This window comes from Bos taurus, chromosome 4 (genome assembly GCF_002263795.3).
Source record: "Bos taurus isolate L1 Dominette 01449 registration number 42190680 breed Hereford chromosome 4, ARS-UCD2.0, whole genome shotgun sequence".
NCBI lineage: Eukaryota > Metazoa > Chordata > Mammalia > Artiodactyla > Bovidae > Bos > Bos taurus.
The window spans coordinates 13,275,931-13,297,532 of NC_037331.1; the positions used below are offsets into that span (position 1 = coordinate 13,275,931).

The following is a 21,602-nucleotide window of genomic DNA, read 5'->3' on the forward strand; positions in this document are numbered from 1 at the left end:
AAGGACTCTTCTGTTCTGAATAGTGCTGGAGAATTCAGTCGAAGTTAGCTAATTATGGGCCTTTAACACTGAGCTCGTCTAGGAAATAGGAGGCCATTGATGGTTTTTAAAGAGGAAAATGTATGGAAATAGAGACCAGTCAAGTTTTCCCAGCCCCAAACATCAAAGGCTGAGGTTATCCCTGGGCTCCTGCCTGGACAGCTCTAGAAGGGAAGTCTCCTCCTGATCTCTGACCTTGTATGCAAGCTGACTAATCCATGTCCACTCAATTCAGCCCATATTTGCTGCACACATTTCGTGTATCAGTACAGTTATAGGTTTCAGAAACAGCTGCTAAAAAGTACTCTTCTCTGGCTTCCTCTCTTGCTTTAAATATTTTCCTTCATTTCCTCCCATTTGCAAGGCCTTGTGTGACATTCCATCAGGAAGTAAACTTTCCAAGTACTGTCATGTTAGAGCCTTAGGAGAGAACTGATGTGGCCTAGAGTGTTAACAGGAGTGCTCTGTATGATGAGAAATGTATGTTTTCTTTGCTCTGGCCAGATTTTTCTAGACCAGAAAGCGAAGGTTTTTTAAATATTAGCATGTAGTATATTTAACAAAGTGCTTACTGAAAATCCCACAAAATATGTCTTTGCTGCATATTTTGAAAGCACCGAGGCGCTCACCTTGGTTTGTGTAAGCATTCAGCGGTGCATGTTATACTTTATTTTGGCTGCCGTGATACGTATCAGGAGGTGGCTCTCTTTGGACTCCCGGTGAAGTTGGCAACCCGTCCACAAAGCCGGTCCAAGGATAGGGTGACTTGAGTGAGTTCTGTACGAGAGCCCTCACTGTCTGCTATGCAAACACATTCTGCATTCACAGGTCAGCTCATCACGCCTACTGGCGGTCAACCATCCCCAGCCAAGTTCTCATCATCTGCTGCTTGGATTAGGGCTATAGCTTACCTTCTGACTGCCTCCCTCATTCCAGGCTCTCCCACTCCCTTCCAGCTCCATACTGCCTCTGTATTCTTAAATAAAATTAAACATTGTCTCTTGCATTTTTAAATGCCTCCAGATTCTCTGCAGGGTCAGGTGGCAGCAACAATTTTCATCAAGGGTCAGGCCACCCCTTAGGTGTATCAGAATGTGCATAAAGAGCTGGCCAAGAAGGAGAGGAGTGAGGTTTCAAAAGCCATATTTGGCGTTTCCAGTGTCTTGGATTCCTTTTGAAAATTTAAATAATACTTTTGGGTTAAATCAGATGTATATTTATTCACATGGAGAAGGAAATGGCAACCCACTCCATTATTCTTGTCTGGGAAATCCCACGGACAGAGGAATCTGGTGGGTTACAGTCCATGGGGTCAGAGGAGTTGGACATGACTCAGCGCTGAAACAACAACAGATGTTTATTCAAAAGGGGGATACTGATCTCCAGAAAGAAGTCCAAACTTGTTCTATTGTTTAAGGAACTATATAATGTTGTTTGAACTAGCTTTCCAGAACCATCACCCATCTTGCTTTTGCTAGTGTTTGTTGGTGATGGACAGGGAGGCCTGGCGTGCTGTGAGTCATGGGGTCGCAAAGAGTCGGACACGACTGAGCGACTGAACTGAACTGAACTGAACTTGACATTGATGGTACTATCAAGAGTAGGTCTTTGAGGGACTTTTCTTCTGGTTGTGGAGATAAATGCAGAACCGAATTTCAAGTGGTTTCTTGGCTGTGTTATCATGGAGATCCAAGGGAGAACAATGGAAGGTGTCCATAGGTCTGCTTGGGACGAGGTGTTAAAGCTCTGGAGTTGCATCATGAAGAATTAGTAGTGATCACCTCCTGGACACTGGAGGGAAGACTGGTAGAAAGAAAAAAATGTGCAGTGCCTTTGAGGTGTGTACCTACTGGGGTTTTGGGTGATTGTGTGTTGTTCAGAGTGCAGGTTGAGGTGGAAGAAATAAGAAGTTGTGGGGTTTTATACTGCAATGTATAGGAAACTATAGAATATTTTTGGTGGGGAAAGGATACATAGATGTGTTTTTTTAAAAATAAAAATGAAACTACTAGAAACACAGAGCAAGACTTGTAGTTTTAGAGAGGCCAGTCAAAATACTACTATAATACTCCAGGTGAGAGATGGTAATGGCCTGGATTGGGGCAGTGTAGAAAAGACAGAGGCAGATTTAAGACAGATTTTTGGAGGAAGGATTGAACAAATGTAGAGACGCCTTGTTATAATCTCTGCTGAAAGAGTTAAAGTGAGTACTGTGATATCTAATTGTGAGCCCATATGTGAAAGGTGTGCAGTTGGTGCGGGGAATGGAGAATGTAGTCAAAGGAGCTCTCAGCAGAAGGTGGGGGTTCTGCTTGGAATATGTGGAGTGTGAACACGTTGGGGGACATTCGCGTTGAAATGTACAACACAGAATCTGGAGCCTAGAGGGGATATCTTGGCAGGAGATACCCATTCATGAGTGATGATGGAAGTGAAATGTGACTCTTTCTGACTCCGTGAACTGTATCCCACCAGCCTCCTCTGTCCATGGGATTCTCCAGGCAAGAATACTGGGGTAGGTAGCCATTCCCTTCTGCAGGAATCTTCCCGACCCAGGGATTAAACCTGGGTCTCCTGCATTGCAGGTGGTTTCTTTACCGTCTGAGCCACCAGTAAAGACAAATGTAAATATTATCCAGAGTGACATCTGACATGAGAAAAGATGAGGCCAAAGACAGAACTGCAAAGAATATCTTCATTAAGGTAAATTATTTGTAATAAATTTTAATTTGAGAGATTAACTCTGGTTTTCTATAGAACATGTAAAATATGTTATAAAAAGAATCCCTATCTGAAATGGCTATACATAGAATTGTATAAAAGTGGCTAGGGCATTTGACATTAAGTTAAGGGCAACACATCTAAAACACAAAGAAACAGGGACTTTCCTGGTTGTCCAGTGGTTAAGCTCCATGCTTCCACTGCAGGGGGCATGGGTTCAATCCCTGGTCAGGGAACTAAGATCCTGCATGCCCTGTGGTATGGCCAAAAAAAAGAAAAAGAAGTAAAACACACAAAAAACAAACAAATGAAGAAAGACCCTTTTTTTTAATCTCTCAAAGTCTTTTCACCAACACTAACATGGTAGTGAGTTTGATTTAGAATTGACTCAATGTTCTTGCCATCATCCCTTTTATCTTTTGGCAGCTAGTGTTCTATTCATTTCTAAGCCACTAATTATTTGATCAGTTCCAACATTCACAGTTTTTCACATTAGAATTGATGCTGTGTTACAGTTTAATTAGCAGCAATCAATTTTCTTAGCAGTACATGACTTTGGCCTGTTCGATTCGAAGTCCTACGGTGATTGCTTTGTGCGTCCCCCTTTCGTCAGCAGCAGAGTGCCATTTGGAGTCAAGGAGGATGGAGTGAAATGGCCCACTATGCTCTCTCCTGTCTGTCTCCCCCTGACCAGACTTAGCCGTCTTCCATGAACCTGCAGACCCCTTGTGAAAAGCCAGGAGCAGGGCATCAAGGACTCGGGGCAGGCATTCAGACCCTCTTATCCTGGGGTTTTTGCAGGTCCTGAGAGAGCTGGGGAAAGCAAGAACCCATCGGCCTCATAAAACACAAGCCCTTCTCTTCACAGAGGGCTGCCCCGTGTCACTCAGGGTTCTGGTTGCAAGCAGCAGGCACTGAATCCAGGGGGATTTATTGGAAGAAAATCTGGTGCTGACATCACTTCTAGTAAGATTTATTGGAAGGAAATCTGGTGCTCACAGAATCAACAGGAGGCAAAGGAACAGGCTTGGGAAAGGGGCAAGACCAAGGGAACCCAGACAGACCATGGATCTCTGGAGCAGTCTGGCCAGGATGTCAGACTTGGCTGGCTGCACGCTGCCCCTCATTATCCTCGGTGCCCTCTTGGCTTTGCCTCTTGGCCCCAAAGACAAAGGTCCAGTTAGGAGCATTCGGTCTGACTGCCCAGATCCTGCCAGTGTGCTGGTCACCAGGAAATGGAGAGCAGGAAATGTCTCTCTGGGGCTTCAGGATGAGAAAGTAGGGTCCCAGCAAGGCACCAACGCAGCAGTGCTGCCAGGAAAGCACCCCCTACCACCAGACAGAAAAGGGTCTTGGTGTTGTATTACCAACAATGACAAACGGCTCCTTGCACTTCTGTCCCAAAGTCTCAGATTTGTGAGGTCATCAGAAAGTTAAAGTGTTAGTACTCAGTTGTGTCCAACTCTTTGCGACTCCTCTGTCTATGGGATTCTCCAGGCAAGAGTACTGGAGTGGGTAGCCATTCACTTCTGTAGGAATCTTCCCGACCCAGGGATTGAACCCAGGTCTCTTGCATTGCAGGCAGGTTCTTTACCATCTGAGCCACCAGAGAAGGCCATCAGAGCAGCTCAATAGTCAGACAACTGTGGCATATTCAGACTGGTAACATTGGCTTCATTCTTCACCACCAAGTGGAGGAAACTTACCTTTCCGGAGCTCATATACAGGGTCAGGCCCTGGACTAAGTGTGTTATATTCAATTTCGGTGAATGTGCAAATTACTCGTGTTTAGACCTCAAGGATATCTTAAGGAAGGAGGACAGTAGTTACCAAACTTTTTTCCAACTACAGAGAAAGAAAGCAACAACTGCAGAGGGTAGAATTTAGCTGCTGAATAAAATAATGTCTAAAAGATGCCATTGTTTGAAATTAGTCTCGTAGACTGACAGGTAATTAACTTCTGCCAGTAGTTTAATGTCTCACCGTACCTGGTACAGAGACCGCACATGTGTGGTAATTTTCGCCCCCCTCCAATCACAGAGGAAATGTAGCTGGGTATGAACTCGTGGCACAACTCATATATCCGTAGTCCGTAGCAGTTCTACATAAATCCTTTTCTTTAAAGTTATTTAACTGTTTTGAAAATGGTTTCAACAGAAGTAATTCCAATTGCACCAGAAAGGAAACCAGAATCTTAAAGAAAAATATACTGTCTTTGCTGAGCAAGGCAAACATATCAGTATGCAGAGAGACAAGCCCATCTCTTGTGTTTTATTTCCTTAACAAATCCACCAAAACACTTACTTTCTGTCTTTAAAAAGCTGATAGACAAAGAATTCTGTGGCCGTTAAAAATTAATGCCTACAACTGGTTTGTAACCAGTTTAAAACAGTACTGTTTTTTAAAAATTGTTTCTCTTTTATTTACCGTATCTCATTATGGGACTTTGCACATATTATAAACACAATAAATATTTGTTGGGGTTTTTAAAAACTCATTGAAAACATATTCTCTGGGGAAGTGTTTTCTATTTAAAGACTTAGATAACCTGCTATTTCCCCACCTACTTCAAAAATAAACTAACACACTTCTATTACAAACCTACCCCTTTTTATAGCCAGGCCCTTACAGAATAATATATTTCCAAAAAGCTCTAAGTGGCCACTTTCTGTCATGATGTTTCTTTTTAATTCTTTCGGGAGTTAATGTTTAAAAATCCTTGTGTCTGCGAAAGATAGGAGCTTGATGTTGTTTAAAGCCGTCCAGCGCAAAGTCATTTGGTGAAACTGACTTCATTTTAAGAACTAAAAAAACTGAGCCTAAAGACTAGGTGGTTCTCCAAAATTAAAACAAAAGACTTGCTTTTGCTTTGCTTTTTAAAACCTCTTTAAATAATGTGAAAAAAATCCACCAATAAAAGAGCATTGCTTTCAAAAAGAAATAATAGTAGTAATTTTCTTCTTAATGAAAAAAAAAAAAAACTCGGTGATTCTAATAAAAGCACAATTGTTTTTTTCTATATTCAGTGGAACCAGGACTAAAGTAATTTAGAACTTGAGCTGTTCTCCCCTTTGGGTCTATGGAGGGAGGTGGAAGAACCTATGGGTTACTGGTTTTACTTCTCTGAAATCTTCACTTCTCAGCCCTGGACACCTTTAAGTTTTTGCTCAGCGTGGCCTTTCCTGAGCACGTTTAAAAATTCGCCTCTTCCTCCCCTGATCAGCACGCCCAGTGCCCCTCCCAGCGTTCTCTGTCTCCCTCCTAGTTACCTGACTCAGTGTATGTTTCGTTTGTTTATTTGCTTTCAGCTTCTTTCTGCTCATTCACGGAAGCACCATGGCATGAGCACAGATTTTTTTGGGGGGGAGGGTCCCTGTCCTCTGCCTGGCCCATAACGCACTTTGAGTGCTCCCCAAATGTTTGCTGACATACAAGCGCAGGCAACACTTGCTTGTAGATTTCTCTGTATGGATATTTGCAGCTCTCTTGGTGGTTTAAAAAGCAATTTCACATTAGTAATTTTATCTACTTATTCTTATGATAAATTTGTGTTTTGAGAAAAGGTTATTATCCCAAGTCAGCAAATGAGGGAAAGGGCCTCAGAGAGTTCCTATGAATTATGCTAAGTGAGGGGCTAGCAAGTGGTAGACTCCAGCTTTGGACTCAGACCGATTGCGTGCCTTGAAATGCCCCTACCACCCAGGTTGTGAATCTGTCTCTCCGAAGGAATACAGCAAGGCCTGTAATAAGTATTGCTGAATCAGGTCTCAGGAGAGGATTCCACAGAGTAAGTAAGAACACAGTGTGGATGGATAACATGGGTTGGGAAGATCCCCTGGAGGAGGAAATGGCAACCCACTCCAGTATTCTTGCCTGGAGAATCCCATGGACAGAGGAGCCTGGCAGGCTACAGTCCATGGGGTCCCAAAGAGTTGGACGCAACTAAGCAAGTTCTACCCTCATAGTCTTGATATACATGCCCTGTGTGCTGTGTGTGGTGACCTCTGGAAATTGAAAGAGCTCTCCATGCGATGTCCACCTCCAAGAGCCTCCACACACCCCTGCTTGCACTGCAGCTGAGCAGCACACCTTCTGCACTTCAGGCATCTCTCCACGACATTTCTGTTTCATGACAGCTGTGGGTAGGGAGGCAGTGCACCAACTGGTTAAAGATCAGAGACCCCATTACACACAGAACCAGGTAGAACGTGAAGCTGGACGTGGGTGGAAGACTTGGGGGGAAATTACTCTGTCTCCTCACCTATTAAATTAAGTTGGTGGTACCAAGTTCTGATATATAAATTAGATGATGCAAGTAAAGCATTCATCACTGCTTTAGGTGTGATTATTGTGCAAATAGATGGGGGGGGGGAGTGGAAACAGTGTTAGATTTCATGTTCTTGGGCTCCAAAATCAATGCAGATGGTGATGGCAGCCACGAAATTAAAAATGCTTGCTCCTTGAAAGAAAAGCTATGATAAACCTAGACAGAGTATTAAAAAGCAGAGACATCACTTTGCTGACAAAGGTCCATATAGTCAAAGCTATGGTTTTTCCAGTAGTCATGTATGATGTGAGAGTTGGACCATAAAGAAGGCTGAGCACCAAAGAATTGATGCTTTTGAACTGTGGTGTTGGAGAAGACTCTTGAGAGTCCCTTGGACTGCAAGGAGATCCAACCAGTCCATCCTAAAGGAAATCAGTCCTGAATATTCATTGGAAGGACTGATGCTGAAGCTGAAGCTCCAATACTTCAGCCGCCTGATGCAAAAAGCTAACTCATTGGAAAAGACCCTGATACTGGAAAGGTTGAGGGCAAGAGGAAAAGGGGATGACAGGGGATGAGATGGTTGGATAGCCTCACTGCCTCAGTGGACATGAGTTTGAACAAACTCAAGGAGATGGTGAAGGACAGGGAAGCCTACTGTGCTACAGTCCATGGGGTCACAAAGAGTCAGACAGGACTTAGTGGCTGAACAACCACAATTGTGTATCTCATTATCTCTTCTACTAGATTATAAAACCATAGAAGTTAAGGCACGTCACTGGCTTTATTAGTTTGCCAGGGCTGCCATAACAATGTCCCATAAACTGAGCAGTTTAAACAGTAAATATTGAAAGTCTCACAGTTCTAGAAGCTAGAATTCCAAGACCAAGGTGTTGGCTGGTTGGTTCTGATGGCTGTCAGGGAGAATCTGTTCTGTGCTTTGCTGGCTGACGTTGGCACTTCTCGGCTTGTAGAGGCAGCCCTCTAGTCTTCACCTTCATCTTCAATGGTGTTCTCCCTGTGTGTGAATCTGTGTTTAAATCTCCCCTCGTTTATGAAGACGCTGGTCATGCTGGATCCGGTGCCCTCACTGCTCTGGCACAACCTCATCTTAACTAATATACCTGCAGGGACACTAATTCCAAATAAGATTGACATTCTGAGGTCCTGGAGGTTTGGAAGTCAACATATAAATTTGGGGAGGGGAATATAAATTCAACCATAACATGGGATTTGGGACCTTCATATCTGTTGTATTTTACCTCTATTTAGAATTTCCAGGGAATGGCTCTGGGACCCATTGGACTTGATAAAGGTCTCTAGAAGGTTCAGAGATAGAGCTCCTTTCCAGCTTATTGGTCTTTTGAAAACTGCCTCTCCATCGAAGGTTTACCAGAAGAGAAACTTCCTTCCTGCTAGTGCCTCCTTGGGCTTTGTCTTTGATCTTTGACTCAGGAAATTATAACACGTCAAGGTGAATATTTTGCTCAGGACTTTCCAAGCTGGTTTTTAACAGACAGGTAGTGGTAATATCTTTACATATAAAGATTTAGGTGTGTTATTTATAGTTTAACATGTTAAAAGGTTTATTCACCTAAATATCTGGGTAACTCAGTGTACTTATCAAAATTTTAAGTGAATGTCTTTGTCTCACAGGTATGTATTAGTAATAAATGTGTTAAGTGTTAATAATAAATGACAGTTTCCCTCAAAGGCATCTTAGTTTCCTTCTGATAGGTATATAGTGTGATTATAAAGAAATGAGTCTGGTTTCACAATCTACACAGCTGCATGTAGATTGCTATATTCCATTGAAAATTTAAATGAGATATTTCCAGTATCTAAATTGTAATACTGTACTTCACACATCCATATTTTTAAGATGGATATTCCCTCCACAAATCACTTGCTTAATACAGCTGAACTTTTGGAGTTGCTTTTCAGGCTACATTTGTTTGGGCATTTAAACATGCACTATATAATACATTCTCTAAATGGTTGGAGCTGAAAGTTTGAGTTGTTATAAATGTCAGGATTTGTTGTGATGGAAATAGGACTCTAATGTATAGAAAGTCTGCAAATATTTGTTGAATGACTGAATATATGAGTGAGTGAAGGGGTGTGGAGGAAGTGGAGGCATTTCTTTTAAACTCCGCTTGAACCAATGGAATCAGTAACCTGTGGTGAATATGATCCTGAAGAGTGAAGGTAATATATTTAAAAACCATAGAAGTGAGTTTTACTTGTTTATATTGTCTTCTTCTGTAAGTTGGACGTGGTTGTGATACTTTGTCTTGTGCCCCCACCCTCTACCCTGTGAGTGATGTTTTCAAGCACTCTGCAATGGAAGGAATCTCCAAGAAAGGCAGTTTCAGGGGAAAGAGACGCAAGGGATGCACATTTGCATAGGGCAGGAAGGGCACGGGAACATCTGGTGGTGGTGGCTGACTGGTACCATTTGTTAGCACTCATTAAATTCACATTAATGCACGAGCTGCTCTGAATGTGTAAATGCCATTTCAGGTCAGTTGTTTTCTGCCAGGTCAATGGCAATGACTTTGGGGGGCCCTGTCCTGGTTGTTTCCTTGCCAATGGCATTTGACCTGGGGTCAGACCTGTATTTAACCCTTTCCTGTAGGTCAAAACCAAATCAACGGGGTGAGGATGAAACTGGAAATGAGTGGTCTGTACAGCAGGTGTCCCCTGCGGAGAATGTGCCGCAGGTGGAAACAGTTTAAGATCTGTTCCTGGCCCATCTCCAAAGACGCTTCAGAGGTCAGAGATGCAATTCCAAGACATCCATGTGGCGGGGGAGGCCTGGGGATAGATGGAGCAGGTGCTGACTTGGAGCGGTTTCTCAGCAGCGTGGTGGGGGGACTTTCAAAGAGACCCCTTCTGGAGATAATGTATCCATATATTCATGAGCACATATCTCGGGCATCCATCGTGGACTGATTTACTTAGAAGTTGCCCCGAATGATTAGAACTTTACCCTCTGCCCCTACCTCCCACCAGCAACCAGAGATTTTGATTGGAAGGCAAGACTATAATGCATTTTTCTCTTTCTTTGTTCTAGAGGATGAGGATGATGAAGAAATGGTGGAACCTAAAGGGGACCAGGATTCAGAACAGGAAAATGAAGACAAAAAGCAGGAGGTGAAGGAAGGTACGGTGTGGGAGAGAAATCGAGTCATCGTTTTATTGTTATTGTTTTTGTTTTTGTAACCAACAAAAGGGGGTATAGAGGTAAGTAAAAACATTAATATAGGCCTCCAGAATGGAAGTTTTCTGGGATTGTTCAGTACATTACATGTAGCAATATAAACTGAGTCCCTTTAGTTTTTGACCGACAGAAACAAATAAAATACAAGTCATCCACAATCCCCCCAAAATTCCTGTAAAATTATTACTAAATAGCAGTAAAACAAGATACTTGTTATCAGTTGACATGTTACCTAGTTGACTCCATCCTATGTTCCCAGTAATAACAGGAAAGAAAAGAAGCAGATATAATTATTTTGTCAACGAATTCTGAGGTTTATGCATGCGCGCTATGGAGAAACATTAACCATGATCATCACTGTGGTGCATGCATGCTAAGTCGCTTCAGTCCTGTCTGACTCTGTGCGACCCTGTGGACTGTTGCCCACCAGGCTCCTCTGTCCATGGGATTCTCCAGGCAAGATTACGGGAGTGGGCTGCCATGCCCTCCTCCAGGGGATCTTCCTGACCCAGGGATCGAACCAGCGTCTCTTCTGTCTCCTGCGTTGGCAGGCAAACTCTTTACCACGAGCGCCACCTGGGAAGCCCAGTCATCACTATTGACTATGCTATAAGTGTCTTCTCCATGCTCTGCCCAGATCAGCAGCAGCCTCTACTTGCTCCAGTAATAACAATGACTAATATTTAGTAAGGGCTTACTAGGTGTTTGGCTGTGTCCTTAATACTCCAAAGATATTATGCACCCTTTGCAACACCCTTTTGAAGCAATATAAACTGGGTTCCTTATTGTCTCTATCTTATAGATAGAGAAATCGGAAAAGAGAGGTTTAAAAACATACCCTGTATACATAATGTATAGGTACCTGGCCTCTGCTTGGAGCTGATGCCAAAGCCTATACACTTCCCCATGGTGCCCTCCTCCTGTAATAGCACTGGATTTCAAAACACAAGAAAGCAGGAATGTAAAAAGGATAGAAAGGGGTAGGCCAGAAATACTATAGCTGATGTTTCCTTAAAAATCTAATTTTGTGGGCTTTTTGAGATTTTCAGCTTAAGGAGAAAAAGAATTTGAGATCGTCATTCTTACTGAGATACGGAGTATCTGTGAGACTGGACTCTTGCACATTTCCTACTAAGTGTCCCAAGTTTAGAGCAACAAAAGTTTAATTAGAAGCTCAGTTTATTTTATTTTTATATTTATTTATTTTTAATTGATGATGCCTTTACTGTATTGGTTTGCTTTCTGTCATACATCAATTTTTAAATTTTCCATTTGCCTGTAACTGGCACACATGGTTGTCCCCAGGGACTTTGTAAGAGTGGGTATGTACTGGCCATGTGGACTCACCTCACCCTGCCCAGGCGTGAGGTGGCTTTTTACGGCCAAATTCTAGGGTATGGCTGTAGACAGGTAGTAGATTCAGCATCTTTAAGAGTGGCATTCACGGAGGGCCCAAGTTACTTTTTCTGAGAGATTGTAAAAGGATCTGATTGAAGCAATTTCACATTTAAACTCCTGCTAAGAACGTGGCTAGGCTTCCCTGGTGGCTCAGATGGTAAAGAATCTGCCTGCGATGTGGGAGCCCCGGATTCGGTCCCTGGGCTGGGAAGATTCCCTGGAGAAGAGAATACCCACTCTAGTTCCTTGCCTGGAGAATCCCATGGACAAGAAGCTACAGTCCATGGGTCTCAAAGAGTTGGACACGACTAAGTGACCAACACTTTCACTTTCAAGAACATGTGTATATATTTAAGCTGGTGAATAGAATATCATTAACACAGGTGTAGCAAGAGACAAAATAAGTCTGAGTTTACTAAAATACTATTTTTTTTTACCAAAATATCCTTAAGATGTACTGAGTGATAAGGAGCCAGGGTATATTTTTTGTGTCTTGGCACAGATTCCCTCCTGCCCCTCAACCCCAATCTCCAAATTGTCTTCTCTGGCAAAGCACTGCAACCTCCTTCTTAAGTTCTGAGCAAAAACGCCCTCCAGTTTTAACTGGTGCTCATGCTTCATGGAATTGATTAAAGTCCTGTTAAAAGTCCAAAAGAAGTTTGAAAGTACATTTCCTGTTACTGCCATGCTGTGCATCTTAGTCTCTATTAATGGCTTTTCTGCACATTAGCACATGATGGGTTAAAAGCATGTTTATGTTGGCATCAAACTCTTGCTGGCAATTTTTTTTTAAAGCAAGATAGTATTTTGCAAACTTTTAAAAGAATCTCTAGCAGATACGATCATGGCGCCATTCACACAGCTGCATGGTAGGCAGGGCTGTGTCAGCACTTCCATAGGAACCCTGAATTTCAGGGATTTATTACTTAGCCATAAACATTTGCTCTGGGCTGAAACTTGACATACACGGTTTTAAACCAGGGAACACGTTTTTGAGAAATCTGGCCTTTTTTTAGAATTAAAAAAAAAGTGCTGAGGGGAAGATGGGGGAAAAAAAAATCCGTGCTCACTAGCTTTTGACATTTTTACTCATGTGACATCAAAATGCATTAAACAGTAAAGAAATGTGGGTTCAATTTATTACTCTTCCCACTTGTTTTTTCACAAAAGAATTGGGAAAAGCAGCAAGTACCTTTTAGCTTTTAATCAAATTTTAGGAAATTTCTGTATGTGAGAGTCCTAGTATTTTCATGTTTAGAAATTTAAAACAACAGAATCAGAAACTTAGCTCTTGCGATTGCACATTAACTCATAAACCTCACATTAACTTCAGAGAAGGGCATCGTTCTTTATTCAGTTTGATTTTTCTTACTCTTGTTTTTGAACTGATTTCACTGTAAAATTCTCCAAGAACCACCATGCCTACTTAATCTGATTTAATATTTAAGTTATGTGGGTTTACTTACTTATTTTTTAACCTTTTGGATATATTTTGGAAAACTATTTAAAAGATATAATTTCTATATTGAAATTTAAAGCTACCTCATTGGAAAAAGCATTTCTGAAATGGAGATTTTTTAAAATTACTTTTGACCTAAAATGAGGTTGTATAATATTCAATATAAATTGTGGATTTCACTATGGATTTTACATTTTTACAGAGAACAAAAAACCCAGGAACTCTAGACATCAAAAGATATAGTGTATAGTAAATAGAGTAAATCAAAAAGAAACTGAAAAAATACACATTCAGGTCAATAAGAAAAGCATAGCAAATAGAATAGGATCAATATGAGAAACACATAAAAAAGTATTGTCATATCCAAAACCCAGACAAATTAGTATTTTAGTAATAAAAAGAATACAAAATAGACCCTAAAATAAAATTCATACTTAAGTTTTTCAGGCTATGAATTCATAGAAATTGGGCGGTTTTCTAAACTTTGAATTTTATGACTCTAGTGCCTTGTTTTCATACTTCTTATTCAAGCTGAATGTAACTTCAGGTAAAGTTTGGTAAGTTTGAAATTTGTCCTGTTATTTGGATTATATGAAAGTAATATCTACATGGTCTACTTTTCCTGAAGAATCTTTATTTCTTAAGAAAGATCACTTTAAATGCATAAAATATTGTTAGCTCTTGGCAGAAATACTCCATGTTGCAAAAACAAACAGCAAAACCTGCTGTAATAGCCCTTTCTGCTTAACTTGTAAGAAAAATCAAACATTATTGTTGTCCTTGTTTTTCTCTGGTATGCCTGTTGCTATTAAATTAATTCCTGTCTTTTCATGCAGTGAAGATGTTGAAAACAATTCTTTAGGTTCCAGGGATAGGGGAAAACTGAAGAAAGAGACTTCAGAGAGAATTTGAGGTCTATCCTAGAGTCATACTATTCTGGTTCAAATTGTTTATGCTTATATTTAAAATTTTGTGGACTGCATTAATACACTAATTTTCTTCTCGTGAAATACGATGTCTGGAGAGGTTTTATCTCCTGAATACTGATATTGCTTGTGGTTCCTGGATAGTCCATTATGTTTTCATTACATTGTAATAAAACATCAGTTTAAAGATTTTTAAATATGAGAGGTTTGGGGTTTTATCAAACATAACTATGGCTCTATTTAACTCCTAAGTTGAATATTATTTATGACTTTTAAAAAGTACTCATCTGTTATTTTCTGCTAACAAATCATGTCATTTGATCTCTGTTGGACATCAAAGCTTAATATAACATATGTTCTTTGTTTTGGTTCTGTAGCAGTTTAGTTTCAACCCAAACATTGTATTGTCAAACATAATATCTGGAGAGGCTACTGCTTCACCTACCTGAACTTGGCTTCTGCAAATACACTTTGATCAGCCGTTTAGGTTTCTTTTAGAGAAGAAGTTGTATGTCTTTAAAGCTGAGATTAAAATGACAATAAACTACAGGGGAAAAAAATTACAGAAAATTACACAGGAACTATTTTTTATTCAAAGTAATAGACCTGTAAGGAAAGATACAGGTGGAATAAAAGTAACTCCAGAAGATAAACAAAATAGAATAGATATTTTTTATATATAAAAACAGGAATAATGGGGAAAAATTCCTATTTCTCTGTGTAATTTCAAGTGTGTTTCAAGTCATTCATCAGCAGTGACTAAAGTCAAATGAAGCATTTTAAAATAAAACATTCTTCTTGACCTCGTAGTATTCTAGTTTAGCCCTGGGTGTTCTTTGGAAGGAATGATGCTAAAGCTGAAACTCCAGTACTTTGGCCACCTCATGTGAAGAGTTGACTCATTGGAAAAGACTCTGATGCTGGGAGGGATTGGGGGCAGGAGGAGAAGGGGACGACAGAGGATCAGATGGCTGGATGGCATCACCGACTCAATGGACGTGAGTTTGAGTGAACTCCAGGAGTTGGTGATGGACAGGGAGGCCTGGCGTGCTGCAATTCATGGGGTCACAAAGAGTCAAACATGACTGAGCGACTGAATTGAACTGATGCTTATTTATGTAACAGTAGTGACCAAAGATTGAAGGCAAAAGGAGAAGAGGGCAGCAGAGTATGAGATGGTTGGATGGCATCAGCAACTCAATGGACATGAACTTGGGCAGACTCTGGGAGATAGTGAGGAACAGGGAGGCTTGGTGTGCTACAGTCCATCAGGTTGCAAAGAGTTGGAAATGACTGAGCAACTGAACAACAACTGATTGTTGAATGCTCAACTATTTGCTGAGCTTCCCTAGTGGCTCAGCAGTAAAGAATTCACCTGCAGTATAGAAGTTGCAGGAGACACAGGTTCAATCCCTGAGTCAGGAAGATCCCCTGGAGGAGGGCATGGCAACCCACTCCAGTATTCTTGCCTGGAGAATTCCTTGAACAGAGGAGCCTGGCGGGCTATAGTCCATAGGGTCACAAAGAGTCGGACATGACTGAAGCGACTTCAAATGCATGCAACTACTTGCTAGTGTGTTTATTTTTAACTCTTAAAGCAGACTTAAAGTTTAGGTACCATTGCCTCGTTTTATAGATAACACTGCTGCTTAGAGAGCTTTTACTGACTGAAGAGTCCAAGTTAGCAAATGGCATAGTAGCTCTCGGATTCCAGGTTGATTTTGTAGAGTTCTGGTTATTAATGGTTTACACACAGCCTACCTCACTATTTGTCAAACCAGTGTCTGTGTGGTGTTTCTTAGCGGATGTTGATGAAGGTTCTTATAGAGTCCCAGTATACTCAGGCGTATTTGGGGCTCTGGAGATTTCAGCAACAAAGAAATCCTTCTGCCTCTTAGAATCACTGGGGTGAACTGTATTTGGAGATTACCTTCTGCTTAGTGGATGAATCATGTTTTTGTTATAACATCACCTGGAGAGCATTTTATAAGGTGCGAGCAGACTACGTCATGATCATTCATGTTTCTTGTTCAAATACAGACTTTGGAGTCTGTCTAGACCCTCTTTCATTTTGATTTGGGGCAGAGAAGAGTAGGCCAGAATCGGGGAGACATTCTGAACATTACAAGTTTGAGATCTACTTCCATGGCTCTGCAAAAAGACTTCCTGCCCCTTCTTTTATTTCTCTTATCCAGTGGGTCACCAGTTCTTATAAATTGTACAAGAATCTGCTCTCTTTCCATCCTTACTTTCACTGGTTAAGTTTAAACCCCCATTGTTTCATTTCTGAACTATTACCATATCTTCCCAATTGGTCTCCCCATTTTTTTTTCAGGGAATAACTTTTTATGTTGCAGTGTACTTAAGTAACAGTGTTGTGTTAGTTTCAGGTATACAGCAAAGTGATTCCGTTATACATACACATGTATCTATTCTTTTTCAGATTTTTTGCCCATTTAGATTGTTCCATAATATTGAGCATAGCTCCCTGTGCTATACAGTAGGTCCTTGTCCAGGGCAATGGCTTCAAGATACCATTAGTCAAGTCAAATAACTCTTCCATAAAACCTTAGGCTGCAGGTGACTGCACCTAAGTGATCCCTTTGACCATGTAGCCAGGTGGACATTGGTCCTAGTTATGGGGATGGTTGTGGAAGTGTTTGGGAAAGCTTGTGGGTGAGTGATTCCACCCAGGGACCCCCATGGTTTTAATGCACTACCCTCCTCCTGAAGTTTAAACTTTAGGAGCTTCTGATCCTACTGAAGAATAATCAAACACTTATTGAAGTCTCTCTGCACGGAAGTTGAAATGGAGTTCCTGAAGAGCCACAAAGGTTCAGCTGACAGTTTCTGCCCTTAGGGATTTCTCATTCTGGGGGAGTTCCTAGTGCTTTGTTTGTTTATAGGTTTATGTAAACTTTGCTACTGAAGGAATAGTTTCTGTAACCTAATCCTGACTCCGAGGTGAGCTGACTTTCAGACACTGTGGCATATCGCTAGGTATTTAGTCTCTCTTGGCCTCATTTTGTATCTTCAGATTTAGCTTTATATGGTTAATCATGCCGGAAAGTAAGGCATAAAAACAATTGTGAGGTATCTTATAGCATTTATTTGTTTCATGTGTTTGTTTAAAAGCAGACGATATCTTGGGTAAAGGTGGGTTTGCAAGGACTTGCTTTAGTTTTTGAGGGGAATTTATATAACAGTCTATCAACCTTATCAAGCAACTATCTAAAATAAAATGAATTTATCAGTAGAAAGAGCCAAGGTGCTATCTGAATCATATCTGAATCGTATTATGAAGGTGAAAGTGAAGTCGCTCAGTCATGTCCGAGTCTTTGCAACCCCATGGACTGTAGCCTACCAGGCTCCTCCCTCAATGGGATTCTCCAGGCAAGATTACTGGAGTGGGTTGCCATTTTCCTTCTCCAGGGGATCTTCCCAACCCAGGGATCGAACCCCGGTCTCCTGCATTCCAGGCAGACGCTTTAACCTCTGAGCCACCAGGGAAGTGTATTATAGATAGTTCTTAATTATTTGGTATGTGCCGCTTAACCACAGCTTTACAACCTAATATACAAGGCAATGGCACCCCACTCCAGTACTCTTGCCTGGAAAATCCCATGGGTAGAGAAGCCCGGTGGGCTGCAGTCCATGGGGTCGCTAAGAGTTGTACACGACTGAGCGACTTCCCCTTCACTTTTCACTTTCCTGCATTGGAGAAGGAAATGGCAACCCACTCCAGTGTTCTTACCTGGAGAATCCCAGGGACGGCGGAGCCTGGTGGGCTGCCGTCTATGGGGTCGCACAGAGTCGGACACGACTAAAGTGACTTAGCAGCAGCAGCATACATGGTTTTACAGATTTCTCTACTATGTACTATTTGAGCTGTTTTTCAAGTTCAGTTCAAAAGAAAGTAACATTCAGAGGGGATTGTTAAAACACACAATCATCTTCATTTGTAGTATTTTTTCAACTCTTCAAAATAGTAATTAATCCAGATATGATATCTTTTTGTAAAGTTGGCAATGAAGACATCTGCAAAAAACCTTTGGTGTGAATTTAGGAGTAATTTAGAATTAATCTTAACAATGGCTTATTTTACTGTGTCCTATTTCTCTTCTGATAAGCAGTGTCTTTCAAGAGTTGGATTCCTCTTGAAATGTTTTAATTATCCTTTTTTTTTTTCCTTTCCCAATGATCTCTTTTACATAAAAAAGCTCCTCCAAGGGAGCTGACAGAAGAAGAAAAACAGCAGATCCTTCACTCAGAGGAGTTTCTCATCTTTTTTGATCGGACAATACGGGTAATTGAAAGAGCCCTGGCAGAAGACTCCGATATCTTCTTTGACTACAGTGGTCGAGAATTGGAGGAAAAAGACGGGTTAGTTTCTTGTGTGCAGTTAAAATAAAAATACTGTGATAAGTTATCTGTTGCTTCTAAACTCATTTATGTTTTGAGTAGGCAAGTTGCAAGCCTGACAAATCAGAAGAGACTGAAATTCCAGAGCTGATCTTGCTGAACAGCTCTGACTAAGGGCTTTGGTTATGATTTCTGGCTTAGAGTTTCCCTGTAATTATCATGTGCTTCGGTGAAATGCTTTTGAACTTGATATCTGGGGGACAGTCCAGGTGATAGAGACTGGTAGAGTCATGTACATTGTCCTCTGAGAAAACATCCTTATAAGCAGTAAGAGGAGATTTACGTTATATCCAGGAGATGTAGTTTTGATGTCTAAGCAAACAGGAAGCTGAGGAAAATAAACATGAGATCCAGGAGAACCTTAACTGACGTGCAAGGCAACAGAGACTGGCAACTTTTTCCTCTCTTGATACCTAAGCTTATGTATATATGCCTTTTAGGAAACACATGTGCAGGCGTAAATTTACAGATTAAAAAAACTTGCCTATAAACCTATGGCCCCAAACAACTTGCCCTGTGACTTCAACATGTGTATTGTCAACCATCTTCACATGGATAATAGGAGGCACTTTATGAGCTTTGTAAAAAGACAGAACTGATGTTCAGCCACCAATTTCTCTTGGCCAGGAACAATATGAAAAGATGAGATCCCCTGCCGTTTTCATCAGACCTGACATTTTACTACTAAAATTCAAATACATTGTCAAAGGCCAACCTGTCATCACTGAAGATGCTCAAGGCCATGTAAACAGGTTCGAGAAGGAGTTCTGAAAATGTTCTTAACAGTTGATAGTATTGATAGACTGTATCAAAGAGACAGTATTTTGAATATACATGTTATATTTGTTTAATTTTAAAAAGCCATTACTCTCTGGCTCACTTAACATTCTGAGTCCTGTTTCCCTCTGGGTACTGGGCACAGTATTATCTTCGGTGTATGTACCTCTTGGGGCTTCCCAGGTCGCGCTAGTGGTGAAGAACCCACCTGCCAATGCAGGAGATGCAAAGGACGTGGGTTTGATTCCTGGGTGGGGAAGATCCCCTGGAGGAGGAAATGGCAACCTAGTCCAGGATTCTTGCCTGGGAAATCCCATCGACAGAGGAGCCTGGCGGGCCACAGCAGTGGGGTCGCAAAGAGTCAGACACGACTGAGTGACTAACACTGTACTTACTTGTCTGAGTTTGCAAAGGTGGAGCTGAGGAAGAGTTAGCTAGGGGAGAAAAAGTCGTAATAAGTTAGCTCTGTGGAGCCCAAATACTTAGCCTGAGATCAAGTCACCCAATCGGACAAGTGGAGCAGGGTGCAAGGCAATAGAACAGAAAAATAAGGTGAGTGGGGAGGAATTCCTGAACTGAGGCCCGAGGAGCCTAGATAGCTTTTTATGTGGATCCAGTAACTGCTGATGCAGAACAAGTATGACCCAACTTAAACATGCAGTCTTGTGGAGCAAATGTATGATTAGTGCAGAGTTCTTCAGAGGATGGTCTGTGGCCAGTTGACTATCAGCCAAAAAAAAAAAAACACAAAACACTGGCCAAAGTATAATCTTCCCCTGCTGCTGCTGCTGCTAAGTTGCTTCAGTCGTGTCCGACTCTGTGCGATCCCACAGACGGCAGCCCACCAGGCTCCCCTGTCCCTGGGATTCTCCAGGCAAGAACACTGGAGTGGGTTGCCATTTCCTTCTCCAATGCATGAAAGTGAAAAGTGAAAGTGAAGTCACTCAGTCGTGTCCGACTTTTAGCAACCCCATGGACTGCGGCCCGTCTGTGTTAAGTATCTACAGTGTTTGGTGAATCCCTCACCCCGCCCGCCCCTCAGCAGGCCTGTCTCGCAGTAGAACTTTTCACTTGCTATTGCTGTGGTAAAACAGCAATTATAGGTAAAGTGGAACATGCGTATCACTTCTGGTCTAAGGCCAGATAAGTTGACACTGATGTCAAAGAATCTCCCAGTGTGCTGGGAGATTTCTTATAAACTCTGCTTCAAGGCAGAACTTTTTAGGGGAAGGAGAATGCTTTAGAACTGGTCAGGATGGGAACCTGAAACAAATTTGACATTTCACACCAGGCTTGGAACAACATGTGGAAACCTCATCTGGGCCAGGTAAGAGAGAGCTTTGCATGAAGGAGACCACCTTTAGTGGTCGTTTATGATCAGCGTTTGCTCTCTGAGTTGATGCTTTGGCTTCAGAGTATTGTGTGCCATGCTCTTGCCATTTCATTCTTTCAATATGAGCAGTAGAGATAGAACCCCGTTTTGAAGCATCTTACTTGTCTTTGATCTTTCAACCCTCCTAGGGACGTCCAGGCTGGAGCCAACCTTTCTTTCAATCGTCAGTTCTACGATGAGCATTGGTCCAAGCATCGAGTCGTCACTTGTATGGACTGGTCTCTCCAGGTAAGAATTGTTGTTGGGTCGGGACAAACTGGACTTGTGTTTGCGTGGCATTTGTATTACAATAAGTAAGAGAGAATTGCCTCGCTACTTTGGATGTGTTCACTGACCCACAATTTTCTTGTATGCTATGGTTTTCTTTCTTATCTTGCTGAAGTTTCAGTTTAAATTTGCACTGTGTTATTCATATCCATTGAGTACTTATTCTGTGCCAGGTACCAGCCCAGGAGCCAGGCCATTCTTTCCATGAAACCACTCTCACTAAGGTCGCCAGTGATTTCCTATTTGTCAAATCCTGTGGATATGTTTAAGCCTTCATCTACCCTGACCTCTCTTTGTCACCCAGCTTTGCAAACTTCTAAAAATATTCTCCTTCCACTGAGTTCTACAACTCGACTCTCTTCTAGTTCTTGAACTCCCCTAAGATTTATTTTTTTCCTCTTCTACCCTGTGATCCTCCTGGTCATGCTCTCAGTCTCTCTTCTTCTGGATGCTCTCTCTGTGGGAAGAGATCTCTTCCACTGCTGCTGACTCAACCATCACATGGGCAGCCTTTTTCTATCCCCACCCAAGATCCCTCCTGAATTCCACTTTACACCCCAAAGAGACAGATCCATTCAGGTGTCCCATAGAATGGCAGATGCATCACTAACTCATTTCCACACATCCGAAGTCCTTTTTTGACTACTCTGCTGCTGCTGCTCCTCCTAAGTCGCTTCAGTCATGTCCGACTCTGTGCAACCCCATAGATG

The 21,602-nt window shown here is 41.7% G+C and overlaps 1 protein-coding gene across 9 annotated transcripts in view; it reads left to right on the top strand.

Annotated features, from left to right (window-relative positions):
• DYNC1I1 (dynein cytoplasmic 1 intermediate chain 1) overlaps positions 1–21,602 on the top strand; it is a 379,170-nt gene that overhangs the window by 214,023 nt on the left and 143,545 nt on the right. For all 9 annotated transcript variants that reach the window (XM_059885731.1, XM_005205164.4, XM_005205165.5 and 6 more), the window contains 3 exons: positions 10,104–10,193; positions 18,254–18,416; positions 20,754–20,853. In XM_059885731.1, the coding sequence (XP_059741714.1) occupies positions 10,104–10,193; positions 18,254–18,416; positions 20,754–20,853 (353 nt within the window). The remainder of the gene's footprint in view (positions 1–10,103; positions 10,194–18,253; positions 18,417–20,753; positions 20,854–21,602) is intronic.